The 27,277-nt window shown below is 45.1% G+C and overlaps 1 protein-coding gene across 4 annotated transcripts in view; it reads left to right on the plus strand.

Annotated features, from left to right (window-relative positions):
• The window catches only part of WDFY4 (WDFY family member 4), a 297,400-nt gene that overhangs the window by 117,014 nt on the left and 153,109 nt on the right, over nt 1-27,277 (plus strand). For all 4 annotated transcript variants that reach the window (XM_054436992.2, XM_054436994.2, XM_054436995.2 and 1 more), the window contains 13 exons: nt 1,152-1,225; nt 3,122-3,283; nt 3,835-3,926; nt 5,686-5,785; nt 8,230-8,435; nt 9,238-9,407; nt 11,623-11,748; nt 14,905-15,069; nt 17,890-18,093; nt 18,718-18,832; nt 20,023-20,180; nt 24,307-24,545; nt 26,421-26,539. In XM_054436992.2, coding sequence (XP_054292967.1) covers nt 1,152-1,225; nt 3,122-3,283; nt 3,835-3,926; nt 5,686-5,785; nt 8,230-8,435; nt 9,238-9,407; nt 11,623-11,748; nt 14,905-15,069; nt 17,890-18,093; nt 18,718-18,832; nt 20,023-20,180; nt 24,307-24,545; nt 26,421-26,539 — 1,930 coding nt within the window. The remainder of the gene's footprint in view (nt 1-1,151; nt 1,226-3,121; nt 3,284-3,834; nt 3,927-5,685; nt 5,786-8,229; nt 8,436-9,237; nt 9,408-11,622; nt 11,749-14,904; nt 15,070-17,889; nt 18,094-18,717; nt 18,833-20,022; nt 20,181-24,306; nt 24,546-26,420; nt 26,540-27,277) is intronic.

Below are 27,277 nucleotides of genomic sequence, written 5' to 3' on the forward strand. Positions count from 1 at the left end.
AGGTGGAGGCGGGAGGAACACTTGAGCCCAAGAGTTAGAGACTAGCCTGGGCAGTAAAACAATACTCCATCTCTACAAAAAAAATTTTAACAATTAGCTAGGCATGGTGATGCAAACCTGTAGTCCTAACTACTTGCAAAGCTGAGGTGGGAGAATTGCTTGAGCCCAGGAAGTCAAGGCTGCAGTGAGTCATATTTGGGCCACTGCACTCCAGCTTGGGCCTCTCAAAAGTAAGAAAATAAATACATAAATGCGGATAATAATATTTTGGGTCTTTTTATTTGGTATTTCTTGCCACCAGGAAATGTATCAGTTATTAAGTGCAAGCTCTTTTTGCTGCTATATGAGTGCATGCTTATAATCCCACACCTGAACCTTGTATATTCTGGGCCTTAGGAATTGTCAGTATTTAGAGAAGAAAAATATTAGAGTTCTCTAAAGGGAAGTAGAAATAAGACATGACAGCATCCATCAATTCTGCCCCAGAAGGATCACTAGCAGCTACATTTGTTTACTATGAATGAAAACAACCTGAGTGATCAACTTCACTTTCAGAATCTCAGTGAATTTCATATCTTTGTTTCGCTTACAATTTTGTCATGCATGAGATGACACTGGTTTGGGCTGAAGAATGTGTTGCATGCACAAATTGGTATGTAGTCAATACAGTGTAAAACCTGAAAATCTGTACCTGGCTTCTATTTCCCGTCCTGCCACTTGCTGGTGGTGAGTGGAGACTGTCACTCAGCTGGTCTGTCTCAGCCTCTATTTTCTCATCTGTAAAGTGGGAACATCATCATTTGTCTTGCAGGATCCAGGGAGGATGAGATGAGTTTGTAATATGGACACTTGGGCTGTGGGCCCAAGGCTGAGCAGATGGGGGAGATGGTTAGTGCAGGTGTCCTTGGTTGGAACCAGGCCCACAGTGAAGTGCCAAGTAGTAGCAGAGATGGCGAGAGAAGGCCTTCCTATAGGGGAGGCGCCTCTCTGCTTGTAGTGTCAGGACAGCTGATTTGATTCCAGAGCTGGTACATCATGTTGGTGATTCCAAGTCAGAGGATCACATGTCCAGCACTGATCTTCTCATGCTTCCTGCAAATCCTTCTTCTCCCACACCTTCATTTTAGCATGTGTTTTGTTTTGTCTTCCAGCTCTGGATGAATACTGCAGACAATCTGGAGCTCAGCCTCTTTTCCCATCTTTTGGAAATCCTTCAATCACCAAGGTAGGCTGGGTCTTGGCAGCCTGGGGGTTAGAACTGAAGGCTGAATGTCCAGAACAGAGATAGGGCAGGGTGGCCAGTGGCTCTTCCCTGCTCCCAGAACACTGGGTCCCCAAATGGGAGCACATCCTTCCCAGTGGCTCATGCTTGTGGGACAGTCTCCTCTCATGGTCTCGGGCCTTAGGAGGGCAGGTGCTGGGGGCTTAGAGGCCTCTCTGGCCCCAGGGACTAGCACATACTGGGGGCTCAGCAATTGTGGCCAGCAAAGTTCCACTCTCCCTCTAACTGACTTCTCCAAGTCACTTTCGGAATTAGTCAGGGCTCTTTTACCCTTCAAGTGGTAGAAATACAACTCAAACCAGCTTAAGGGAAGTAAAAGAGAAGGAAAGAAGGAAGGGAGGAGGGAAAAAAGAATAGAGGAAGAAAAGACCAGTAAAGAGGGAATTTGTTGGCTCTTACAATTGAAAAGAGCTGATCTCATCCTGTAGGTGGGTGAGGCTCACGTCATTTTCTCTGAGCTCTGTCACCACTCTTGCCTCTGCCTCTTCCACGCAGTCTTTAGGTTGCCCAGGCTTTCTTCTGTGGCAGCAAGGTGGCTCCTGGGCAGCTCCTCAGAGCACAGCCTCAGCTTAGCACCATAGGCAGAGACAGCTTTTTAAAAATTTAATAGTCCTGGCTATTGGACTGAGTCTCATTGAGCCAACTTGTGTCCCATGACCGGGCTGGGAAAGTGGCTTCCCCTCTGGAGTTAGAAAGTGGTAGTTCCCAAAGGGAGCCAGGGGCTGTGTTCAGAATAGGAGAGAAGGAAGGTAAGGAAGCCCACATATCACCCCACCTGCCTCCTCCTGGCTCAGGCTAGTCTAGAGCTCATTGGTGCCTTCAGCATTTTGAATGTATTTGTAAATGGCTTTTCACTCAGCCACTTAATGAACATCTATTATAAACTTACTACATTTCACACCCTGTACTTAGAGGTAAAATTCAGAGAAGAATAAGCCACAGTCTGATAAAAAGAGAATACAGAAAAACATGCTGTTCAGTGCTGTAGAGGACAAAAAACCAAAGGCAGCCGGGATTTCTGGGTAGAGGAACATCTGTCTTCCCTGCCGAGACCATGATTATAAATCATACACAGAATTGGGCTGGTCCTGCCTCTTTTGTGTATCAGGGAGGTGGAGCTCAGCAGAATTTAATGTGTTAATACAAAAAAAAAAAAAAAAAAGACAGTTCAAGGTGAGGAATCTGCCCAAAGTCACCCTCCTCCACATTTTTCTCCACCATTTTTTCTCTTCCACCTTCCACTTTCTTCCTGTACCTGTACCAGTTGTTTTCTAAGAAACAGACATTTACCCTGGGAGCTGTTTTCTTTGGGGTAGTAGAATTTACTGGAAATTGGATCTGTGAGTATCTGAGGGAGGGGGTATGGATAGGTGGATTCTGTCTTTTTCTCCTTTGACTTTCAGTGGCGTGTCTCTCCACTTTGTGGTTTAGGGCAGGCAGGAAGATCACACACCCAGACAAGCTAGTGAAGGGCCCTGCACTCCTGGCTGGTGGGAAGTACTCCCCAGTCACATGAGTGTCTGCTGTCTTTGTTTGAGTTTCTGAGGCCAGCACTAGTTTTCTCTGGGGCTCAGAATTTAAAAGTCAATAATTGGGGTTTGTCTTTGAAGGTGGTTTCCGGGGGGCGGAGGGGACAGGCAGTGCACACCCGAGCGACTCCGGCACTTAGCAGACACATATTCAATGGGTGTCTGACGGCATCTTGACAAATTGCCAAGAGAGCATTGGAGTTAAGGGGCCATGGAACAAGCCTGGCTTGAAAAACCTTTTTAGCAGAAACACAGCAAATTTGGTTCATTCCAGTAAAAGCTTTTACTGTCTCTCTCCTGTACTCACCAGGGAAGGACCCAGGAATGCTGAAGCTGCCCACCAGGCACAGCTTATACCCAAGCTCATCTTCCTATTCAATGAGCCGAGCCTCATCCCCTCCAAGATCCCCACCATCATTGGCATCCTGGCCTGTCAGCTGAGGGGCCACTTCAGCACCCAGGACTTGCTCAGGTACCACACCAAGAAGCCCAGGGGGAAGAGCAGGCCCCAGCTCTCTCCCCATTGTGCTCAACCCTGAATCACTTGGAACCTTCTAGGAATTTTTGTTCAGGGATGAGAGTTAGGGAAAGGATGGTTTGCTGAAGTCAGGATGGGACAGGCCGGTTTCCCCAGCAGGGCTGTGTGTTTACTGTTCCCACTGCTCAGGCTCCCCCACTGTGGCCAAATATTCAGGAATTTCCATATGCACTGCCATCCTTGCCTGCTGATGACCCACATGTCTGGCTCCTGCAGACTCCTGAAGAGCAGTCCCAGCCACCAGTGTGTTTCCCCTTCTCTTTCCTGTCACTATCTGATTGATCAGGTAGAGCCAGAGTGAGCATCTCTGGTGAATCCTGACTGATTGTAGAAGTCTCTGGAAATACACAGCATGCCATGATGATTTCCCTTAAACTCTCACTTGCAGCTGCATGTGGGTGGGTCTGTGTGAAAACACTGGCATGTACTCAGCGGACTCAGTTGAGCCCGCCTGCAAGCCTGTCCTTCTCTCCCTGTGTATAAAGGATTGGGCTGTTTGTTGTGTACACCCTCAAGCCTTCGTCGGTGAATGAGAGGCAGATCTGCATGGACGGAGCCCTGGACCCTTCCCTGCCTGGTGAGAAAACCTTTGCCAGTTCGAAGGCCATAGGACGGCCCTCACGGAACCCCTGAGAGGCCCACATTGTGCAGAGGGAGGGACTAAGCAAGGAAGGGGAAGACACCCACAGCCAAGCTGTGGTTTCCAAGCAGTGGCCTGTGAAGCTGTCATTTTATGATGAGAGTCAGAAATGAAATAAAATTATAGATTCCTGCTTTGAAATGTGGGACTGGTGTTCCAGGCCTCCAGAATAAAATCAGTTCCCTGTAGACCAGCATGTGGGGTCCGGGATCCCGCCTCACCTCCTAGTTGAACCCCCACTACCCCTTACTTTCCTGATGAGCCCCAACTCCAGCACTGAAGCACTTGCAGGCCCCAGCAGGTGACAGCTTGCCCTCTGTCCGTGCTTGGCACGTGCTCTTCACTCAAGGGAAATGCCACCCCTCCCCCACTAGCCAAGCTGTCCCCAGTCCCACCAAACCAGATTAAGTCACTTTCTCTGTGTTTCCAAAGCCCCTTGGGGTTACCCTAGTGGACAGATTTGTAGTTTGTTTATGTGAGTCTCCCTTTTCGCCTAGCCAGGTGCAGAACTGCAGCTGTGTCTTGTTCAACTTGTTCCCTCTGCTAGAGCAGTGTGATGGCAATAATCACAACTGCTTTGTCCTGGGCCCTGCGGCTCTGCACTGTCCAAGATGAAAGCCCCTAGGCCACATATAGCCATTTAAATTCAAAATTTAACTAATTAAAATTAAATGCAATTAAAAACTTAATTCCTCACTCACTGTAGCCACGTTCTAAGTGCTCACTAGCTACCTGAGGCTAGTGGCTACTCTATTGGACAAGGTAGATATAAAACAGTTTTATCATCACAAAAGAGTCTCCTGGATAGCATTATTTAATCTAGATAAAGTATTATCTCTTATCCTTAGATCAAGCCGCAAGAAATTACTATTCCCATTTTGCAGACTAAGAAACTTAGGTTCAATGAGATTAGGAGCTAATTGAAGATGGGGCCAAAATCTGAATAGAGGGAAATATGACTCCATTTCCCCAAGCTGCCTCATCAGTCCTATTTCTATAGCATGGCGTGTGTGCCCTGTATTGGTTGTGAAATTGCTGGCAACCGAGGGAATGAACAAATGGATAATGGGCCAAGAGTGAATTTATTTAGTCAACCTTCCTTCTCACATGAACTGCATTCTAAAACTTTTACCTAACCAACATATTAAAACATTGTTAACATGTCCTTTTGGGCTTTAATGACTCTTCAGAAGTAAAGTTTCTTCTTCCCCTTGCTCCATGTACCTCTGCTATGATTTGAGTTCTGTTTTTACTGTAGCATAGACATCCAAAAGCCTACCTGGGAGTCAGTTGAAAGCAGGAACAAAGAGAACAAAGACCATGGTCTTCAGCACTCCGTTCCTGATTACTTGCATAATATCAGTGCCTAGTAGGTGATTATGAAATGCTGCAGCCTATGATAATTTAAAAAATTCTTCTACTGAAAGGTATATTTTCCCTTATTATTTTTAGGATTTTTGTTTATTGGAGGATTGCAGCATTGCAGACATTGCTAATTAAAGGAAACTTCAGTAACATTTTCTGAAATTCTTTTTAAGCATTGTGTGGAGGCTAGAATAAAATGCCAAAATTTTGAGTCCCAGCCATGCCACAATTCCTGGGTGAAATAAGCATTTGGTGAATATGATTGCTTACTGCAGCAAATATTATGTCTCTTTACATCCATTTTCTCTCAAATCTGAATTCTTTTTTGTAGCTGGAAGCCAAACATCTGGAAAGACAATCTGGCTCAGAAACCAGTTGCTGGAGATGCTGCTCAGTGTAATATCTTCCCCCCAACTTCATCTGTCCTCTGAGTGAGTAGCTCCAGGAAGAGCAATTTGGCATGAGGTTGCCTCATACAGGGTGTGGCATTAAACCTTTTCTTAATGAAAAGTTTAGCATCTCTGAGTCTGTTTTCTGCAATGTATTTCCTGCACTAGTCAGAAAGAAAATTATATTCTCTCTACCCAATGAACCAGACCTTGCCCTAAGATATTCTGATGCAAATGTTAAGTGGGCATGAGTAACTAGAAACAGATTTGGTATAATTACAATAAACTCCTTTTGTCACCATTGCTATAGTGTAATTGTTATTGTTTTGGCAGTTGTGACAATTACTGATTTTGATGTCTTGTACTTGGCAGACAATAGAACGAAGAAATTGTGAGCCTAAATAACATCTATCAAGGAAAAGTCTTGCCAAATTCTTCTGCTATTTACTGTTAGTGAGTTTGTTATTTTTCAAGTTGGAAAAAGAAGTGTCTACCTGCAATTAACTTCTAAAATCATGTGTAATCATAAAGCTGATTCCATTAACTCTCCCCACTGGCTGCCTGCTTTACCTCCAACCTTGGAGTCATTCATTTGACACCTAATTTGTTGAGCATCTACTGCATGCCAGACACTGTTCCCAGCTCCTAGGATGCAGTGCTGAGCAAGTCAGCCTGGATCCTTGCTCAGCCTAGTGTGTATGTGCATCCGGGCTTGGGGGTAAGGAGTTACCCCTCAGTAAAGCAGCTTTATAAATAGTGTTTAATAATTTACCAGCCTATAAATCCTTTCTTTCTTAGAATCAAAACATAGTAGAACTGGAAGATGCCTTGTAAATGAGATAGTCCAGCCACTTCTTTTCCGTCTTTTTGAAAGGGAATGTAGTGCAGTGCCTAACAGCTGGGCTCTGGCATCTATACCTTCTGGGTTCGAATCCTAGCCCTGTCCCCAGGGACCCAGGGGAGGCTACTTAAGCCCTGTATGCCTCTCTCTACTCATCTGCATGAGAATAAAAATTGTATTATGTTGGTGAAAATGTAATTGTGTTTTTTCATTACTTTTAATGCCAAAAACCGCCAATATTTTTGCACCAACCTAATACTTTCAATAGATGACTATAGTGAAAATGAAATGAATTAATATATGGGTAATCCTGAGAATGGTGCCTGGAATACTGTAAATTCTCTGTAAGCTAATTGCTATTATGGCCATCTCCTTCATCATCACCATCACCACCACCATCATCACCATCACCATCATCACCATCACCATCACCACCACCACCATCACCATCGTCACCACATTAATCACCATCACCACCACAACCACCATCATCACCATCATCACCACAACATTAATCACCATCACCACCACCACCATCAACATCATCACCACCAGCATCACCATCACCACCATCATAATCACTACCACCACCATCAACATCATCACCATCATCACCACCAGCATCACCATCACCATAATCACCACCACCATCATCAACATCATCAACATCACCACCACCACCCACCATCATCACCACCACCATCGCCACAACGTTAATCACTATCACCACCACCACCATCAACATCATCACCACCACCATCACCACAACGTTAATCACTATCACCACCACCACCATCAACATCATCACCATCATTATCAACATAATCACTGAGGAAAATGATCAGAGCACATCAGGAGCTCTGCCAAAGTCATCCAGTTGCTAAACACCAGAGGCGGAGCTAGAAAAGAGGACAGTCTCTTCTCTTCACTCCTAGTCCAGTGCTCATTTCAGTGGATACCAGCCAGATTCTCACTATGCCTAGTGTGTCAGCTGAGAACACAGGTGGAGCCTTCACTGGTTCCCAGAAGTCTGGGTCCTTTGCTGAACCCATTGTCTTTGCCAGACTGGCCATTCATCTCCCTGCCCTCTTGTTTCATCCAGTTCCCATCAGCAAGTCTGTATTCTCCAGACTCATCATTTTTGAAAGTGACGTTAATCATGTTTCTTTTTTTTTGGTGCTAAAACTGATTAAAATGCATAAATATTGGACTATGCCATTTAGATAAATTTTGACCAGTGTCTTTAAAAAGGGAGGTGAATATTCATTATGTGTTTTATGTGATTACGTTGATGGTAATTAAATTAGATGGGTGGCTAGTCATCCACTGTGTAAGTATGAATAGTAGTTATGTAGGGCTATTAAGGGTCATGCGCATTTTTACATATATTAATACACAGTTTCCAATTGCTTCAAAATGCTATGACCAACTTACACTGCAACTATTAACAGACAAATGCGTCACTTGTACAACAATCTTGCCAGCATTTCATTTTACCATTCTTTTTAAATGTAATACACAATAAGTGATGTTAACCTTAACTTGCCTCTCCTTGGTGACTTGCAGGGCTGGACATTTCATATTTTCTGGACATGTCACTCTCTCATGGACTGAGAGATCACTGGTTGCATTTATTAATCCCCAGGTCAAAGGAAGAGATGTTTCTGAAACTGGGGCCTGACTGGTTCCTGCTGCTCCTACAGGGCCACCTGCATGCCAGCACCACTGTACTGGCATTGAAGCTGCTGCTGCACTTTCTGGCAAGCCCCTCCCTCCGCACACGGTTTAGAGATGGCCTGTGTGCAGGATCCTGGGTGGAACGCAGCACTGAGGGCGTGGACATTGTAATGGGTGAGCACGTGGCTGTCTCCAGGGAGTGGGGCACCACCTAGTCTTGGGATGTGAATGAGAACCAAGCCAGGCCCCTTCTTATTTGAGACCATCACAGCTCTGTGCAGCAGGATCACCTCAAGCCCTGACTCCAAGGCCTACATCCAAATGAGCCCAGGCCCCCTGACATCCTTTGCAGGATCCCCCGCAGTGTCACTGCACAGACACTGGAGGCTGCCTTCCGTTCCTCCCACCTGCTTAGCCCTGTTCTCCTGGGCGCTGTATACTCTGCTTCCTCTTCCTGAGGGGATGCCTCTTCTCCTGATGTGGATTCATCCTCAGATCTCAGTTCAAATGCCACTTCCTCCAGGAGATGAGGGGTCTCCCTGAATTGGGGCACCTCTGTTATATTATCTCTGCCCTTATTATTTTTCTCTTTAGTGCTTAACAAAATTCATAATTATTTGAGTATTTAATTGCTTAATGTCTGTCCCTCCCACTACAATGCAAGCTTCATGAGTGCCTGGAATTCTGTATATTTGGTTGAAACCCTACACCTTGTTGCCTAATTCAAAGCTGCCCTGTTGCCTTCTACATGGTGGGCAGCAAGTAGGTTTTTGAGTGAATGAATGAGCATGTCAGGAACAGCGAAGGGAATTAATGTTGAGCGCTTTCTTGCTCCCATCTATGTGTGAATATATTTTATCATCCAGCATTTCTATGGGATGGGTGGGTGGCCGGGTGTTCCCTTGTGTGTCCAGGCCCCACCTTGACCAGCAGCTGTTCTCAGTTGGCTTTTGTGCCCCCTTTGCCTGATCAATAGACAACCTGAAGAGCCAGTCGCCACTGCCTGAGCAGAGCCCGTGCCTGCTTCCTGGGTTCCGTGTCTTGAATGACTTTCTGGCCCACCACGTCCACATTCCAGAGGTCTACCTCATCGTGTCCACCTTCTTCCTGCAGACACCACTCACAGAGCTGACGGATGGGCCCAAAGTAGGTTTTCAGAGCACCCACAGGGTGACACACTTGGTTTTCTGATTCCACATGACTAAGGTGGATCGCCAAGACCCTCTGCACTTACCTCCCTCTGCTTCTTCCGGCTCAGATGGGGTGTTGGCCCGCTTCCCTCCCTAGGAGCCCACACCCTTGGCCAGCCCTTCAAATGCTCTCCTTCCAGGCCCTTGACTTCCTCGGCCTCTGCTCCCATCCTTCCTCCCAGCAAGACTCTGATTTGGATCAGTTCTATTTTAAAACCTTCCTTTTGGGCACAGCTAGGGGAATGACATGATCCTGGGGTGGCCCTGCCCCAGCACCCCAGCCCCTCATCCTCAACCACCCACTTAGGTCATCACCTTCTTGCCCCTGTTGCTAGGACAGGGAGACTTTTTAAGGCTGGTCATGGATTCCTTCAGCTCCTTCCTTGGGTGACCTCACCCCATAGTTATCCTTTCTTTCTTTCTTTTCTTTTTTTTTACTGTGTCACCCTGGGAGAGTGCAGTGGCATGATCTCGGCTCACTGCAACCTCTGTCTTCTGGGTTCAAGTGATTCTCCCACCTCAGCCTCCCAAGTAGCTGGGATTACATGTATCCACCACCATGCCTGGTGAATTTTTGTGTTTTTAGTACAGACAGGGTTTTTCCAAGTTGGCCAGGCTGGTCTCAGACTCCTGACCTCAGGTGATCCACCTGCCTTGGCCTCCCAAAGTGCTGGGATTACAGGTGTGAGCCACCGCACCCGGCCCCCTTTCTTCCTTTTGTATTTTCAGTTTTTCCTTTTCTACCAACCTGTTCCTCATAAGCCATAATTATGTTCAGCTGCATCCCACCTAAAACCAGAGGCTGCCCCTTGATAACACTCCTGACCAACTACTGCCTATTGATCACTTTCCTGTCCTTCCTTGGCCACATTTCTCCAAAGAGGAGTCTGTGCTCACCATATGCACCTTCTCCCTTGCACTAAATTCAGGTGACTTTCACACCTGCAGCATCAAGGTCAGACTCCATAGCTGGCACCAAGCCCCCTTGTCTCTGGCTGCCTGATGTATCTTTCCAACCCAACTGCAATTCACCTGCCCTCAGCTGTGAGTCTCCTAAATCATCTTCAGTAAGACCAGCTGTTCTGTGCTCACCCACCCTGCTGCCCTTACTCACTCCTCTTTCCCACCATCGTCTGCCTGGTGGGAGTGTCCTCCCTCAGCACTCAGCTTAGATGCTACTTCCTACTTAGATCCCCAGACAGAGGAGACCATTTCCTCCTTTGTGCCTCAGTGTAGTTTACCCTGTATGGATGGCACCAATACAAATGTGTGCCTGCCTCCTTAGAAATTGAGCCCCTGAAGAACGGACCCACCTTTCACTCAATTTCCTGGAACCTGACAAATAGCCAACTTAGAAACTATTTCTTGGTCTCAATTGAGTTGAGTTAAACTGAACTGAATTGAAATGTGGGAGGGGCATGGTTTTGCAAAGAGAAGGTTAAAAAATCTACCCCTCTTGTATATCTTTATAATTGACAAATCTAAATCTTGACATATACTAATAGCATTGTAGATTACACTTCAAAATAAAGTTTTTAATATGCTGTACTAAGGTCATTGAGACCCTGAGTTTTTATTTCGCTAACATATCTCAGGAAACAGATGTCTGCTAAGTGTTGGAACCTGTGATAGATGTTTTACATATTTTATTTTGCTTGATATTTAAACAATCCCATGGGGTAGATAATGTAATTCTCATTTCACAGAGAAGGGAACTGAACTGCCAAGAAGCTCAATAGCTTGCCTGAGCTCAGCTATTAAAAAGGCAGAATCAGGCCATCCTGATTCTAAACCCTGGGTTTAGAATCTCTCTAAACCTCTACATGCCGAAGTTTCCCCTGAAACCTTTGAATTCTTTATATGTCTTATATAATCTAATTTACAAAAGTTAATTAAAGTTGATTAGCATATTGACTTATGATGTCAGACCAAAATAACTGAACTAGATGCCAGTCTCTAGGGGGTCTTCAGCACCTTCTTGGAGGTGCTTGTTTCCCTTATGCACAGTCTACTGGGGTGAAATTGTTCCTATGGATCAACCACCTAGGCTGCTACTGTGCTCTTTTGCTTTTCCCACTGGGGACCCCTGGAAACATGATGAACTGGCTGCAAAGCTGGTTCTCTTGGTAAGTAGCTGCAGGTCTGCTTACAGCCCCTGCCTCCTCTTCCAGGACAGCCTTGATGCCATGCTTCAGTGGCTCCTGCAGAGGCACCGCCAGGAAGAAGTCCTCCAGGCTGGGCTGTGCACAGAAGGTGCCTTGCTGCTCCTGGAAATGCTGAAAGCCATCATGAGCCAGGTGAGACCCATTCCCCACATGCTGCCCCGAGGAGGTTCTGATGGGAAGGCCAGTTTGGAAGGGTCACCTTGACTTTTCTCCTAGCATCTTCCCACTAATGCAAGTAATTAGCCAGATCCTGTAGAAGAGGTGAGGTAGGTTCCTAGAGTGACTCAGGGGCACAACTGGAAACCCAGCCTATAGGTCTCTGAGCTTTATGTGCTCTTGCAGGTGGTACCTGTTTATCATCTGTTTAAGCATGAGGTTTCTTCACTGGGAGATTTATTGCCTTCAGTCAAAGGGAACATTTCTTAGGAGGAGGAGGGGCCTCTCCTGTCAAGGAGTCCATCTCCTTGCTCATGAGTGACCTGGGGAAGGGACCTGACCTAGAGAAGGCAGATGGCTGCCAGCTACAGGCAGGGCATGGAGAGGCTTCTGGAGTGAGAAGCCTTTAATTTGAGCCTTCAAGGTCCAGTAGAGGTGGGTGGTGAGCAGAGGAGTTATTTTAGACATTGGGTAGAGGCCATGTGACTTGTGAACAGGAATAATTAATGGTAAGCCAGGTCAGGGAGGGTTTCCAGAAGAGGCTGAAAAATTCTGACCTCATCCTGTAGGCACCAAAGGCAATTGGAGGCCTGATTGTATGGGGAAACTTACTGCTTTTGTGAAATGATACATGATTACCTTTAACATTTAAACAAAAGGGAAAAACAGAAAGTAAACAACACCCACCTGACATACACCCACCAAAAATGAGCACTGTGAATTTGGTGGAATCTTTCCAGACGCTTCTCCAAGATTCGACCATATCCTCACAGAGGATGAGACCACATGCACCCCTTTTGCCCTTTTTTCCTCAATATTTGTGGACCTCTTCTCATGCAAATAAAGTGAAAAAATATGGGAATCATTTGTATTTGTAATAGAAATTGATGTTGTTTTATAGAGTGTTTGTTGTTTGTAATGAACTTTCTTAAACAAATATCTTTCTTTCTATCTTGACGACCTCCTTAGTGTATTCTGGGATGTGGTATAGCAGGTCAAAGTGTGCCTTCAGGTGTTTTCTTTTGGATGTACTTCTCAGAAAGATTGCATTAGTCATTATGCACACACATCCCACCAGCAAATATCTAACTCCTTGTCTTGTACAGAAGGATTCAGCCCCATCCTCACAGCCTCAACATCATGGCCAAACTGATGATGGCTTCATAGTTGAGTTCTTTTGCATTTATTATTTCTGAGGTTGAAACCATTTTTCATATGTTTGTTAGCTATCTTTATTTATTTTCCTCTCTCTCTATTTTCCTGTCAATTGCCTGATTATATGTTTTGCCAGTTTTTCTGGGTGTGTGGGATTATGCTGAGAAAGTAGAGATCCCACTTTTTGCCCTTTTTGAATTAGATTTTTTTTTTCTTTTTTGAGATAGGGTCTTGCTCTGTTGCCCAGGCTGGAGTGCAGCAGTGTGATTTCAGCTCACTCTAGCCTCTGCTTCTCAGGCTCAAATGATTCTCCCACCTCAGCCACCCGAGTAGCTGACACCACAGGCGTGCACCACCAATGCCCAGCTAATTTTTGTATTTTTGTAGAGATGGAGTTTCATCACGTTGGCCAGGCTCAGAAGTGTTTTTATCATTATTATTAGATACCCTTTTAGCACACAATTAGATAATCCTACGCTTTTTTTTAAGCCAGTTTCCTGTGATTAATTACATCAATAGATTTCTTTGCATTCTTGCAAAGACCTCATTTAGTCACTCTGTCCCTATTCTGTTTGTATTTTCTTTATGATTTCATGCATCCTTATAAATGATATTAGTCTGCAATTTAGTTTTTGTTATATATTTTTCAGGTTTCGACATCAGTATTATGCTAATATTATATAAAAAAGACTTCTCTCCTTTCTTTGTATTCAGCAAGATGTTAAATCCATGATTTTTATATTATTTTAATTGTTCCTATGAAATTGCCTGGACCTAAATTTGTCCCATTATTATTGGCTTGTTTAGGCTTTTAAATGTCTTCTTGACCTAGTTTAGTTAATTGATATTTTAAAATAATTTCCCATTCATTTAATTTGCACAAACGGTCTCCTTTAACTCATGTCATTTTCTGTGTGATTGTTTCTCCCTTCGTATTCTCAGTTTGTGTCCTGCTCTCTCCTTCTTGGACTCTCTTGTGACTTAGGAGTTGAAGGCTTGTGGATTTATATAAATAACCAGCTCTTGGGTACATTATCAGTCTCCTGATTTTATTTCTGTCAATTTCTAAGATTTTGATTTTGGTGTCTTCATTTTTCGTTGTGTTCTGGAATTTCTGTGATTGTAGTTTTAAAGATCTGTTTGATTCACATTTTTTAATGTCCATGTGGTGGAGATTTTTGGTTTTTAAACTTTTGTTCTCTATTTCTAGTTATGTTTTTGCCCTGCTCAGATCATGTGATCTGTATATTTTTCATCTTCGAGAAATTTATTCATGGTTTTATTGTAGGCCTAATGCGCAATTAATTTAGGGGTGCCTGAAAAGATGTATATTTTCTATATGGAGCATAAGGAATCTGTTACCTGTTTAATCAATTAATGTTATTCAAAATAAAGCAAACAAAAGGAATCACATGCAAGCATTTAAAACAAAGAAAATATGTAATATGCTATGAGAAGTAAAAATATAAGACCAAACATGTACGTCATAACAGCAAACATAAAAAGGTTAAATTTCTATAATAAAGATGTGAATTTTAGACTTCGTGAAAAACAAGACTCAGACTTCTAAGATCTAACATATATGTATATACAACAATAACAAAGTTACTCAGTGAATTTGGTACAATCAAGATCTGTGTCAGGAAAGCATCATCTACCCAATACAGTAGACAAGTATCAAAAATAAAAGGCAGAAACTTAAAAGATAAGAGAAAAAGGCTGGGGTAAACATAGAACCTACTTCAGAGGGTTGTTGTGGGGTGAGAAGAGGCATATGTATGAAGCCCTTACAATGTCTGCACATATTAAACCCTTCCTCAATTGGACACTAGTGTCTGGTGCTGATCTCCAGTCTTCAATAATGTATCTTGTTGTAAGTCTCAGGAAGGAATCTTCTCCCTAGACCTCAGCTCCTCTGGTTAGAGAGGCAGCCCCCATCATGCTGCCCTGCACCACCTCTCACCAAGTGTGCCTCAGCCCCTGGCAGGTTCTGAGGATGGTGCCTGGGCACAGACCTTCCTGGCCAGCGTGCTGCAGTTCCTCAGCCTCGTGCACCGCACCTACCCCCAGGACACAGCGTGGCGAGCCCCGGAGTTCCTCCAGACCTTGGCCATAGCCGCCTTCCCTCTGGGAGCCCAAAAGGTAGGACATGCTGCTGCCCCACCCAGAGAGAGCAGGTGTGAGCATCATCATCCTTCAAGGGCAAAGGGCAAAAATCCCTCCCCACCCCCCTAAAATTAAAATACATTTTAAGGCAACTTGAGGGGAACATTGAATAAGCAGCTTGGATAATCATCCTTTTTTGGCTGAACTACACCTTGAGGTCATTTTCAGCTCTGAGATTCAATAATTTTTTTGAGCTGTTAAGAATCTCAGTAACGAGAGGTCTAATGGCAGATAAAGTCCATTCTCTGTGGCATACTCAGGCACTGACAAGGGGAGACAGTGACTCCCATTCCAGGAAGTCTGCTGCTGTACACCACATGGAGGAGGGCAGTCCTGGGAGTGCATCCTGCAAAAACTTTTGCTCTCGGGAACCCTCATCCCACTTGCAGGCCCCTGGGCCATGACATGCATGGCCTTCTAGGCAGTGGGTTTGCAGAGGCCCAGCTTAGAGCCAGACAAGCCAAGGGCTGGGCAGAGCCTGATTTAAGGATGAGGTCTTGGGTCTTACGCTCTGGGGGCTAGAGAAAGGGCTATGGGAAGACGTGTGAGTTTGAGGCCTCCAGCTAGGCCCAGCAGGTCAAGGCTTGGCTGGGTCAGGGCCGTGTGGGACTCAGGTAGGCTAAGAGCTCCTGGGAGCTGAGAGGTGAGAAGGAGGTGAGGACTAAAGAAGAAGGTCAGGTATGGAAGAAGGATGGGCAGAAATTCACACAACCACCCCCACTCTGGTGGATTAGGAAGTGGAGACCCAGTGAGGGCAAGTGAGCTAACCATGTCTTCCTGCAAGTTGCCAACTGTAGCTAAAGGAGCATATTTGAAAGGCGAGCAATGCTACATAGCGGGGTTTATAATCCATGCCAAGTGCGATGCCGGGCCTGGAGTGGTTGCTCCATAAACATTTGCTAAATGCCCAAATGAATGAGCAACATGCTCTCTTAGCTAATCTTTTCCAGAAGCATACCCACGGCGACAGCCTCCATCTCCTGAAACTGGTGCTTTAGAGAACCTGAATTGCCACCTGAAGAAGGTGGTGTCTGAGAGGGGAAGCTGAGATTCAGAGAGGCAAAGCGGCCCTCACCAGTTTCCTCCAGGCTTACTGAGGGTCACAAAACCCATCTCCCAGATGGACTGCAAGAATAAAATGTACTGAACTTCACGCGATTAACAAGAGACAGAGCCAGAGTTTAAATCTCACTCTTACCCCAAAGCCTTGTCCTTTTCATTACAGTCAGTTTAAAATAAAATTAAATGGCCAAATAAACTTTAAAAGTAATTAGTTTTAATAAAAAGACTAAATATAAAGACCAGAAGTTTCACAAAAAGATAACATAGTTTTGAAATAGTTTGATGAATTCATATCAAGTAACTTACTAAAAAAGTAAGATAAAAAAGCAAACAAGAGTGAAGGAATGCAGCGCTGTTGCAGGAGAGAGGTGGGATAGGACCCGCAGCCAGAGGCGCAGGCAGCCTGGCCAGGGAGGGATCAAGGGCGAGCCTACAGGCTCCCCCTTGACACTTCCCTGGGCAGGTTTTCTGCAGGGGTCCAGCGGCCTAACATTCTCTACCCAGATGCCCAGCTCAGCCCCCATGCCCAAGGGCCAGGCTGGCCATCTGCTGAGTCGGAGTTCCAGCCGAGTGCCCCCGCCAGCAGCCCAGGTGCACACTCCGACCCAGGGCTCCTGCTCCCCATGGTCAGCAGTTCCTGCCCAGGGGAGGGTCTGGACCAGAGTCACATCCCCAGCTGATCGCAGGCAAGGTCGGGCTTTTGTCTTAGGGCTCCTGGCTCTAATTCCAAGGTGTACCTCCCAGCCATCCTTGCCTTTTTCAGCTCCAAGTCAGCTCTGCCAAGGCCTTTGTTGTATAGAAAACATGCCAGACCCTCTTCATGCAGAAGGCTGGTGGCCAAAGGCTTGGATTTGCTGTGAATTTATATGGCATCTTTCCAATCAAGGCCGCACGGAGCTAATTAATGCAGTCACTACCTCCCTAGGTGCCATTAAATTCATTTTATGGCTTAATTAAGAACGGCCGCATTAATTTTATGAATGAGCAAAGGGAGGTGCTAACAGATGAATGCGCGGGAGAAGTTCACGGGCTGGGAGTCAGGAGTCCCTGGCTGCATGTCCTTGGGCGCGTCATTCGGCCTCCAGCATCTCTGTGTCCTCCTGGACATATCTGGGATAATGACCCCTGTCTCATTGACCTCCTAACATTTTATAAATATAAAACAAGAGTGGATGCCAAAGCACTTCAGAAATTAGAGGAAAGAACTCTTTGGAGTCCGACTTCTCCACCGTTCTTGCCTGAGGAGCCTGTCTGTGGGCATCAGCAGAGACTGGGCAGGAGGTAGAGGTGGGGTCCCCATCACAAGATGGGCACCAACTCTCTCTGACTGTCTACCAGGGGCTGGGCATTGCCACGTTCGTTATTCTCTCATGTCATTCTCCCAGATCTGGTGTCAGATGGTTTTTATTGTCTCTAACTGATGGGGAGCTGTGACTTGGACATGTGAAGCAGCTTGCTCCTGGCACATTCTGGAGTTCATCGTGAACACTGCAGGCCTCTCAGACTCTGTGGTTTAGCTTCTTTGCACAACACTTGGCATCTCATATTCTCAAACAGTAGCAGACCACCTTATGAGCAACTGGATCCTGGGCAAGTCGCTTTCCTGTGCGGAGCCTCAATTTCCATACATGTCACTGGGCATGACAATAATCCTCCCATGTACGTAGCACAGGTTGGTGGGAAAGAGCTTGAAGCAGGGTAGGCCACTCATGTTGGGGTTCTCTTGTCTTTGAGGGGGCTGGGGCTGAGTCCACCCAGAACACCAGCAGTCCTGAGGCCGCAGCTGAAGGCGACAGCACAGTGGAGGGTCTCCAGGCTCCCACCAAGGCACATCCCGCCCGGAGGCAGCTGAGGGAGTTCATGCAGCTCCTCTTGAGGGAGCTCCTGCTTGGAGCCCCCAGCCCCAAGCAGTGCCTGCCCCTGGAGGTGCTCCTGGAGGTGGGTTGGAAAAGGTGACGTTGGGCCATGTGCTGTGGAGGCTGCTGGGATACGGGCACTGCAAGGGCAGGATGCACTCAGGGAGACAGAGGGCCTGGGGGCCACAGCGAGTGAAGGGGAATCTGTGAACCCTGGGCCCCAAAAGAGCAACAGGTGATAGAGGAGTGAGCACAGAGTCTCTAGAAGCAGAGCCTGAGGGGGGAGTTTTGTGGAAGTGAGTTATTGGCCAGTGGATTGGAGGGGGTGTTCTCAGGAGAAGCAGGGAGGGAAGCAGAGGGTCAGGAGGTGAAGCTAGCCCAGAGGTGGTCCCAGCTGGAGCCTGGCCCAAGGGGGTTTCTGGGGTGCTCTCTGACTCCCAGGGCCAGCCCCACCTGTGGCACCTGACAGGTGGCTGTGGGCTGTGGGCTCCCCCGATTTGCCTCCTTACCCTGGGAAGTGGGCATTGCTTCCTGGATGAGGCAGCTCGGTCACAGAGGGTGGGCCCCCAGAGAAGGGAAAATTGTGAGCAGCCGACACTGGTGGCAGATGCGGCATAAGTGTTCCAGCCAGGCTAGGGAGGCAGTGGGCACTGGGTGCACATGATGGCCCTGTGGTTGCTGTCTCAGTCCCGGGTTGTGCTTCCAGGCTTCTCCAGACCATGCCACCAGCCAACAGAAGCGAGACTTCCAGTCCGAGGTCCTGCTTTCTGCTATGGAAATATTCCACATGACAAGTGGAGGTGATGCAGCGATGTTCAGAGGTGAGTGGGGGCAACTCGGTCCTCCCCATTCATGACATGAGGCTGCTGACCGTGGAGAGGAAACCAGCATGCTGGCCAGGAACTGACCCTAGCTGTGGGATGCTGCCTCCACCTGGCGTCAGTCCCTCCAGGCATTATCAACAAGAACTCCCTGGCTCCTGCCTTGGGGCCCAGTGGAGGGGTGCTTGCTACTTTCTATGACACGCTTGTCATGCTGTGCCACTTACAGACAGAAAGCCCTTTTGCCTCTGAGCAAAAATCGGCTCTTCTGTAGCCTCAGTAGAAATGCAACCTCTTCCCATAAGGGAAACCAAGATACCAGAATTTAACCTTCCAGAGTGCTCAGCATTCTGCCTGGGTACAGGATAGGTGCACAGCTGATGTTTCTTAAACAATGAACCTGGATGAAGATGCTGCCATGCCCCTTCAGAGCTTAAAATTGAAGCTTCATTCAAAAAACTTGGGCAGCTGTACCTTTTCGACAAGCCTAAACAAAAGCCCTTTCTGTGGTTCCCAAGCCACAGGAATCCCTAGGAACATGAGTCCTACTCTGGACTGCTCCTTGCCTCCCACTCAGAAGCCCTGACTTCATGATCCTTCTCATGGAGAGACTGGAATGCAGGACAGTAGCAGGGTGGTGAAGTGTGGGTTTGGCAACCCCAGTTCTGGACTTGGCTCTGCCACTGGACGGTCATGCGACCCTAGTCAGGTGCCTGGACCTGTGAGTAAGGATGACAGTAGTGGTGAACTCACAGGGTTGTGTGTGAGATCATCACACACATGGCTGGGCACAGTGCCTGCTGTGTTGGTGAGCATAGACGGATAATGACAGTATGGCTTTATCCTTTGCCCAGTGTAGCAGCAGGGCCCCTGGTCATCATGATGCCTGCTCATTTGTCTCAGGCAGCACATTCTCCCCCATCCTCCTCCAAAAAGCCACAGGAAGAAATGCTTCCCCTTGCTTGCTTTCTCACCACTTGGTTTATGTCACTGACCAGATTACTCAAGATCTGTTCACTTTGATTAAATGTGTGTGTGTTGGGCACCTCGTCAGTACAAGACTCCATCTTTGGAGCCATGGGGTACACAGAGGTGAATAAGATGCAGTTGGTCACTACAGGGGACTTGGAGACTGTCATGGACAGAAGTCCGTTTAGACTCTCACCTCCACCTGTCCCCTCACTCCACAGATGGCAAAGAGCCTCGGCCGAGTGCAGAAGCTGCTGCTGCCCCTTCACTTGCCAACATCTCCTGCTTCACCCAGAAGCTGGTGGAGAAGCTGTACAGCGGGATGTTCTCGGCAGACCCCAGGCATATCCTCCTCTTCATCCTGGAGCACATCATGGTGGTAAGAGCTGCTCACTGACCGGGTGTCCGTGTGGATCTGAATGATGTGCTCCTGGCTATTGTCCAGTTGGTTCCACTGGATCTGCCCTCCCTCCCTGGAGTAGAATCTGAGCCAGGTGGGAGGAAGCGGGAGGCCCTTTAGGCCCAGGTAATACCTGGAGGCTACTGCATGTCCAGCAGAGCTCTCACCTCAGGCCCCTGAGCCCAGTCCCAGGGATTGGAAGCCTCAGCTCCTTGCACTTGCACCCGAGCTCTGTAAATTCCTAGAACCTGCTTCCTTCCCTTTGGGTTTTTATTGTGATTGTTGGTTTGATCTTAATTGTTGTTATTCCTCCTCAACTGAGAAAGGGCCACAGAGGCCTTTGTCTTCGCAAGACCTATTTTATTTTCTTCTTTAGTACTCACTCCATTGTATTCGTGCCTTCCTGCAGTGGAGACAGGCATCTATTTTAACCTTGTCTTTTTATTCTTGCCTGTGCCCTTTCTTTCCAGATAAACAGGTATAACTACATACCTACCTGTATAAATGCATGCCTGTAGGGCCATTATTGAATGTAGGTGTGTGTATGTGCACGCATACACACACAGAGAGAATTGTACAATCTCAAAATTCTAGCATTGAAAGAGACCTTTTTTTTAGATCTCAGCCCCATTACAAGCTAGAGACTTTTCCTGACAAGCCTCCATGCAACCTTTGCTCAAACCCTCCCTGTGATGGGGAACCCACTAAAGTTCAAGTTGTCCCACCCAGGGCATGTCTGTGATTCTTGGAAAGAACTTTCTCTTATCAAGCTGGGATCTACCTCCAGCAACTCCTGCCAGCAGTCCTGGGTATGCCCTCTGCAGCAGAACTAGGAGGACTACTCTCCTTCCTCTTCACATCTCATAGAGAGTGAAATTGGCTCCCAGCACCCTTCAGACTGCGGAGTCACCCACAGACCTCAGGACTGAGCCTCTTCACAGTTTCTAGAGCCATCTTCACTTGTCTGATGAGCAGGTCCAGGCAAACCTGGAAAGACTTGAATTCAAAGGCTTCTTCAGGAACAACTCCAAGAGAGGAGAAATAGCCCTTGTCAGCTCTGTGAGGGTTAAAATCAGATTCCTGGCAAGTTGTGTTGTAAATGGAAAGAAGCTGCTGAGCTCCCTATGGCTAAAGCATGGACTCCCAGCTAATATCCCAAACATAGGTGCCAGTGGGGGCCACCGTGCCTTCAGGGGGACCAGGCCTGAGGGCTTGGCTCCCCACATATCCACCAGCCTCCTCTCTTGCTCGCTGTCTGTGATGCCTGCCCCTCTTAACCTCAGTTTGAGACCCGTCTGAGGAGCAGGAGAGGAACATGATAAAGAAATGAATCCCAAACTCCAACAGGTTTAAACAGACCTTCACTTCATGAGTAGAAACATTGCGTTACCCGTGAAATTCTAAGGGAGTAGCCTATAACAAATTCATTTTCTATCGGACTGAAAAACTTTGTGCATAGTCTTTGTATTATGGATTCTTTTCACGGAAGCCAAACAGATGTTTGGAGATGTATGGACCAGTCCATGCTAAGGCTACAAATCAAGGTCTTCTACTTCTCCAAGTTTCTTTTGAACTAAAATCTTCTGAACTCCATCTCCAGTAGATGATATGGTGGTTAAGAGCATGGCTCAAGTGTCCAGTGTGTGTTTGACTCTTGCTGAAACACCCAGCCTTTCTGACCCTTAGCCTCTTATCCGTACAGTGGGGTAACTTAGCGTCTATGCTGTTTTTATGACAAACAGGCAATATATGCAAATCTATGCAAAATGCTTAGCATAATACCTGGAATACTATAAGTATTCTATGATAACTATTAATAATGACACATAGCTATTTTTTAAATTAGATACTACTAATAGCATGTTCTCATACATTGAATGTCAATCATGTTACCAGTATTTCAGAAATCTCGGGTCACCAAATCTATTTTCTGTAATATGACTATAACAAACTTTCAACTTTTTTTAACACAACTTTTTACCCAAATTCTGCATAGCCTTGACTGATCTTTTCCTTAAATAGAGGCTTAAAAGTAGAGGAAATGAGTCCTATTTGAATTTCAGGTCCTGTCAATTTTTTTTTAAGAGACAAGTTCCTGCCCTGTCATCCAGGTTGGAATGCAGTGGCATGATGGAGTGCAGTTCACCTCAGCCTCAAAATCCTGGGCTCAAGCAATCCTCCTATCTCAGCCTCCGAAGTAGCTAGGACTACAGACATGTACCACCTTGCCTGGATAGGTTTTTTTTTTTAACTTTTTGGAAAGATAGGGTCTTACTATGTTGCTGCCCAGGCTGATCTTGAACACCTGTCCTCAAGAGATCTTCTTATCTTGGCCTCCTAAAGTGCTAGCAGTACAGATGTGAGCCACCATACCCAGCCATGTCACTTTTATTGTTATTTCATGTTCCAGGGTACATGTGCAGGATGTGCAGGTTTGTTACATAGGTAAATGTGTGTCACGGTGGTTTGCTACACCTATCAACGCATCACCTAGGTATTAAGCCCAGCATGAATTAGCTGTTTTTCCTAATGCTCTCCCTCTCCCCACCCCACCCACTGACAGGCCCCAGTGTGTGTTGTTCCTCTCCCTGTGTCCGTGTGTTCTCATTGTTCAGCTGATACTTATAAGTGACAACATGTGGTATTTAGTTTTTTGTTCTTGTGTTAGTTTGCTGAGGATAATGGCTTCCATCTCCATCCATGTCACTGCAAAGGACATGATCTCATTCCTTTTTATGGCTCATAGTATTCCGTGGTATATATACACCATATTTTCTTTATCCAGTCTAAGTCATTGTTGGACATTTGGGTTGATTCCATGTCTTTGCTATTGTGAATAGTGCTGCAATGAACATACGCGTGCATATATTTTTGTAACAGGATAATTTATATTCCTTTGAGTATATACCCAGTAATGGGATTGCTGGGTCAAATGGTGTTTCTGGTTCTAGATCTTTAAGGAATCACCACACCGTCTTCCATGATGGTCGAACAAATTTACGTTCCCAATAGTGTAAAAGTGTTCCTATTGCTCTGCAACCTCACCCCATCTGTTGTTTCTTGACTTTTTAATAATCGCCATTCTGACTGGCATGAGATAGTATCTCATTGTGGTTTTGATTTGTATTTCTCTAATGATCAGTGATGTGGCAGTTTTTTTTCATATATTTGTTGGCCACCTGAATGTCTTCTTTGGAGAAATGTCTGTTCATGTCCTTTGCTCATTTTTTAATGGGGTTGTTTGTTTTTTTCTTATAAATTTGTTAAGTTCCCTGTAGATTCTGGATATTAGACCTTTGTCAGATGGACAGATTGCAAAAATTTTCTCCTACTCTATAGGTTGCCTGTTTGCTCTGATGATAATTTATTTTGCTGTGCAGAAGCTTTTTAGTTTAACTAGATCCCATTGTCAATTTTTGCTTTTGTTGCAACTGCTTTTGATGTTTTCGTCATGAAATCTTTGCCTGTGCCTATGTCCTGAATGGTATTGCCTAGATTTTCTTCTAGAGGTTTTATAGTTTTGGGTTTTACATTTAAGTCTTTAATCCATCTTGAGTTAATTTTCATATAAGGTATAATGAAGGGATCCAATTTCGATTTTCTGTGTATGTCTAGCCAGTTCTCCTAGCACCATTTATTAAATAGGGAATTATTTCCCCATTGCTTGTTTTTGTCAGGTTTGTCGAAGATCAGATTGCTGTAGATGTGTGGTCTTATTTCTGAGTTCTCAATTCTGTTCTATTGGTCTATTGTCTGTTTTTGTACCAATTCTGTACAAAAACAGTACACTGGTTACTGTAGCCTCATAGTATAGTTTGAAGTCAGGTAGCGTGATGCCTTCAGCTTTGTTGTTTTTGCTTTGGATTTTCTTGGCTATATGAGCTCTTTTTTGGCTCCATATGAATTTTAAAATAGTTTCTTCTAATTCTGTGAAGAATATCAATGGTAGTTTAATGGGAATAGCATTGAATCTATAAATTACTTTGGGCAGTAAGCCATGTCACTTTTTGATTATATTATTTTTGTGGTAAACTGGATCTGTATCTAAAATTACAAAGCACTCACAAGTTTGTGTATGTGTTTGTTTTTTTTTTTAATGACACAGGTCATTGAGACTGCCTCTTCTCAAAGGGACACTGTCCTCAGCACTTTATACAGCAGTTTAAATAAAGTCATTCTTTATTGCCTATCCAAGCCCCAGCAGTCCCTCTCCGAATGCCTCAGCCTTCTCAGCATTCTGGGCTTTCTGCAGGAGCACTGGGATGTTGTCTTTGCCACCTACAATTCCAACGTCAGCTTCCTCCTGTGTCTCATGCATTGCCTTTTGCTACTCAATGAGAGAAGGTAAGAGCTGCCTACTTGTTTCCTTGCCTGCTGGTTGTCCATGCAGAAAGGAGAGATTTAGAGGAAAGCTTGACTGAGGACTGAGGTCTGTATAAATGATATCATCCTTTTGTTTATCTGGTCTTCCATATTTTGTGAACTGTTTGATAACATGGTAAGTAATCCCCAAACTTGTCCATGTGACAGCAGCTAGAATCATCATGAAATAATAATTTACCCTATTTCCACAATTCTAAGATTGTAAGATAAGTCATTGATTTAATTTTTGAGGCAGAAAATGCCAACATTAGATGTACACATTGATTTTATGATGCAGCCAGACTCTAGAAACATTATCATTGGATAATTGCAATCTTAGAATGGAAAAAATATAATACATTGTATTGTACAATGCAGGAATAATTTTGCTTTCAGGAAAAAAATTACATATGCATACAATATATGACATAAAATCACATCCATAAAAATGCTAGTTAAAAAGCTATTAAATTAAGCTTATTTGAGTCCTTTTCTTGAAGCCCCAAGTTTGGAAATACGTCAGATTTTCAAATCTGAATGTGGTTCACGCATACTGACACAGAGAGAGAGACAGGAAGTATGTTCACTTTCTGTCTCTCTCTCTCTGTGTCAGTGTGCATGAACCACATTCTCCAGCATCTCAGCATCCTGCTGCCTGTGAGTATGATGTCTTATGAATAGAGCCATGAGAGTGTAGAGGGAGAGAGGACAATGGGATATCGCACTTTGCTGTTCTCCTTTTTCTTCATTATATTCATCCTAACAAAAATTATGTTTGATCACTTGAAAAAAAAATCCCCCACATCCTGTAGTGTTGACTACTGAACAGTACAAAACGCTAGCATTGACTTCTCATAAAACTCTCTGGGAAGCCCTGGGAAACCCTCCTAGCCCAGAGGAGGCACTTGTCTTTGTATGAAAGAAAAGAATCCATTTTCAGTATGTAGTTTAATTTGGGGAAGTTTTTCTTTTTTTTTTTTTCCTTCCTGTTTCAGGAGTTAGGCCTTATCCACCCTGGAAGCATAGGTAAAGAGGAGCAGAATGACAACTGAATTATGTGCTTGAGATGATACCCTCCTCAGGTCCCTCTGTTTAGCAAGATTGACTTTATTCTAGAAATTTCAAACGTGGGCATTCTCATATGTCAGGTTATTTTCCTTTCCATGTTTGTCATTTTCAGTTCAATCCATGAACACTTACTGAGTGTCTGTTTGGTTTGTGTCATAATGGCCACGTGGACGTTAACACAATGGGGAACCCCAGAGCACATGGTTCATGGGAAACCTAATGTATAAACCACTGTAACCCCACTTAGAACTGGCTACATCATATGTGAGGCCTCCAGCAAAATTAAAATGCGAGGCTTGTGACCAAAAATACCCAAAATTTCAAGATGATGACAGCAGAGCCTCAAAAAAGGGTTCTTCTTAGTGCAGGGCCCTGTGTAATTGCACAGGTTGCACGCCCATGAAGCCAACCCTGGCCCCATTCAAGCAGGATGAAATCAATGCCAAACAAAGGCAGGGTTCAATGCTTTGGGAATGCACTGAAAGAAATGACTAGTTCTGATGGCGGGGAACCAGGGCTGGGCACAGGGGGCCTGCTGGCAGCACAGGTGGGATTTCACAAGACTTCTCATAAAGAGAAAGTGTTTCTCCTACTATTCAGAATGCCACTCTAAAATATCTGCTGTGGAATTTCTTATAAAGTGTTTGCTTTAATTTGATTAGGCAAGTTTTTTTTCCATATTGATATAGATAATTATTGGAGGATGATTATTTGTAATAAAGAACAATGGAATGGTCTCAAGGAAACTGGAATTTATTGGATTTTAGTGAAAAATCTCTTATCCACTAGTTACCCAGAAGGATTTGGATTGGAGCCCAGGCCTAGACTGTCTACTTATCATCAAGTCTTCCTTTCCCCAAATGAAGACGTGAAAGAAAAAAGAGAAGACTTGCCAAGTTTGAGTGATGGTACATTTTATTTGTCATTTTGTGTGTGTGTGTGTGTGTGTGTGTGTGTGAGAGGGTTGGTGGCAGGATAGTGGTACCTGCTGGGGTTGCATTCTTCAGTTCGTCCTTCCCAAAATAAGAAAGCAGATACTATTAAGGACATTTTCAAAAAGCCAGACGACTTAGGAAATCCCAGAGTAATCATGTATTAGTATATAGCAATGCAAGCTGGTAGAAAGTAACACTGGATTGGTCTTTGTATATTAGAAATGAAATGGAAAGGAATGAGTGGATGGATAGGTGAAGAGAAAGCTCCGTGGGACTTGGTTTGACTAGAAGCTTAATCCCAGGGTACTCTACTGTAAATTAAAACTGTCATGCCCCATCTCACCTAATTTAGTTCAAGCCATTACCTAGTTGCTGCTCAGCTTCATTCCCTAGTAAATGAGAAGGGATTAAACAAACCCTTTACTCTCTATAAGACTTTTCGCCTAATGGAGTTTATTCTTGGATTTACTAATCTCAAATCAAGTTAAAGGGATTAGCAGTTATTTTTCTAGCAGCCAGTTTTATGTGTTTGAGAGATTATGCTCTCTCTTGGTCTAGGAAGCAGAAGCTCTGCCACTCCTTCTGCCAGTCTGGTTTGCAGACTGTTCCACTTACCTGGTGATATGTTGTGATACAAGATTGTACACACAACCAGGTGCAGTGGCTTACACCTGTAACCCCAGCACTTTGGGAGGCCAAGGCGGGTGGATC

Source organism: Pongo pygmaeus, chromosome 8, assembly GCF_028885625.2.
Source record: "Pongo pygmaeus isolate AG05252 chromosome 8, NHGRI_mPonPyg2-v2.0_pri, whole genome shotgun sequence".
NCBI lineage: Eukaryota > Metazoa > Chordata > Mammalia > Primates > Hominidae > Pongo > Pongo pygmaeus.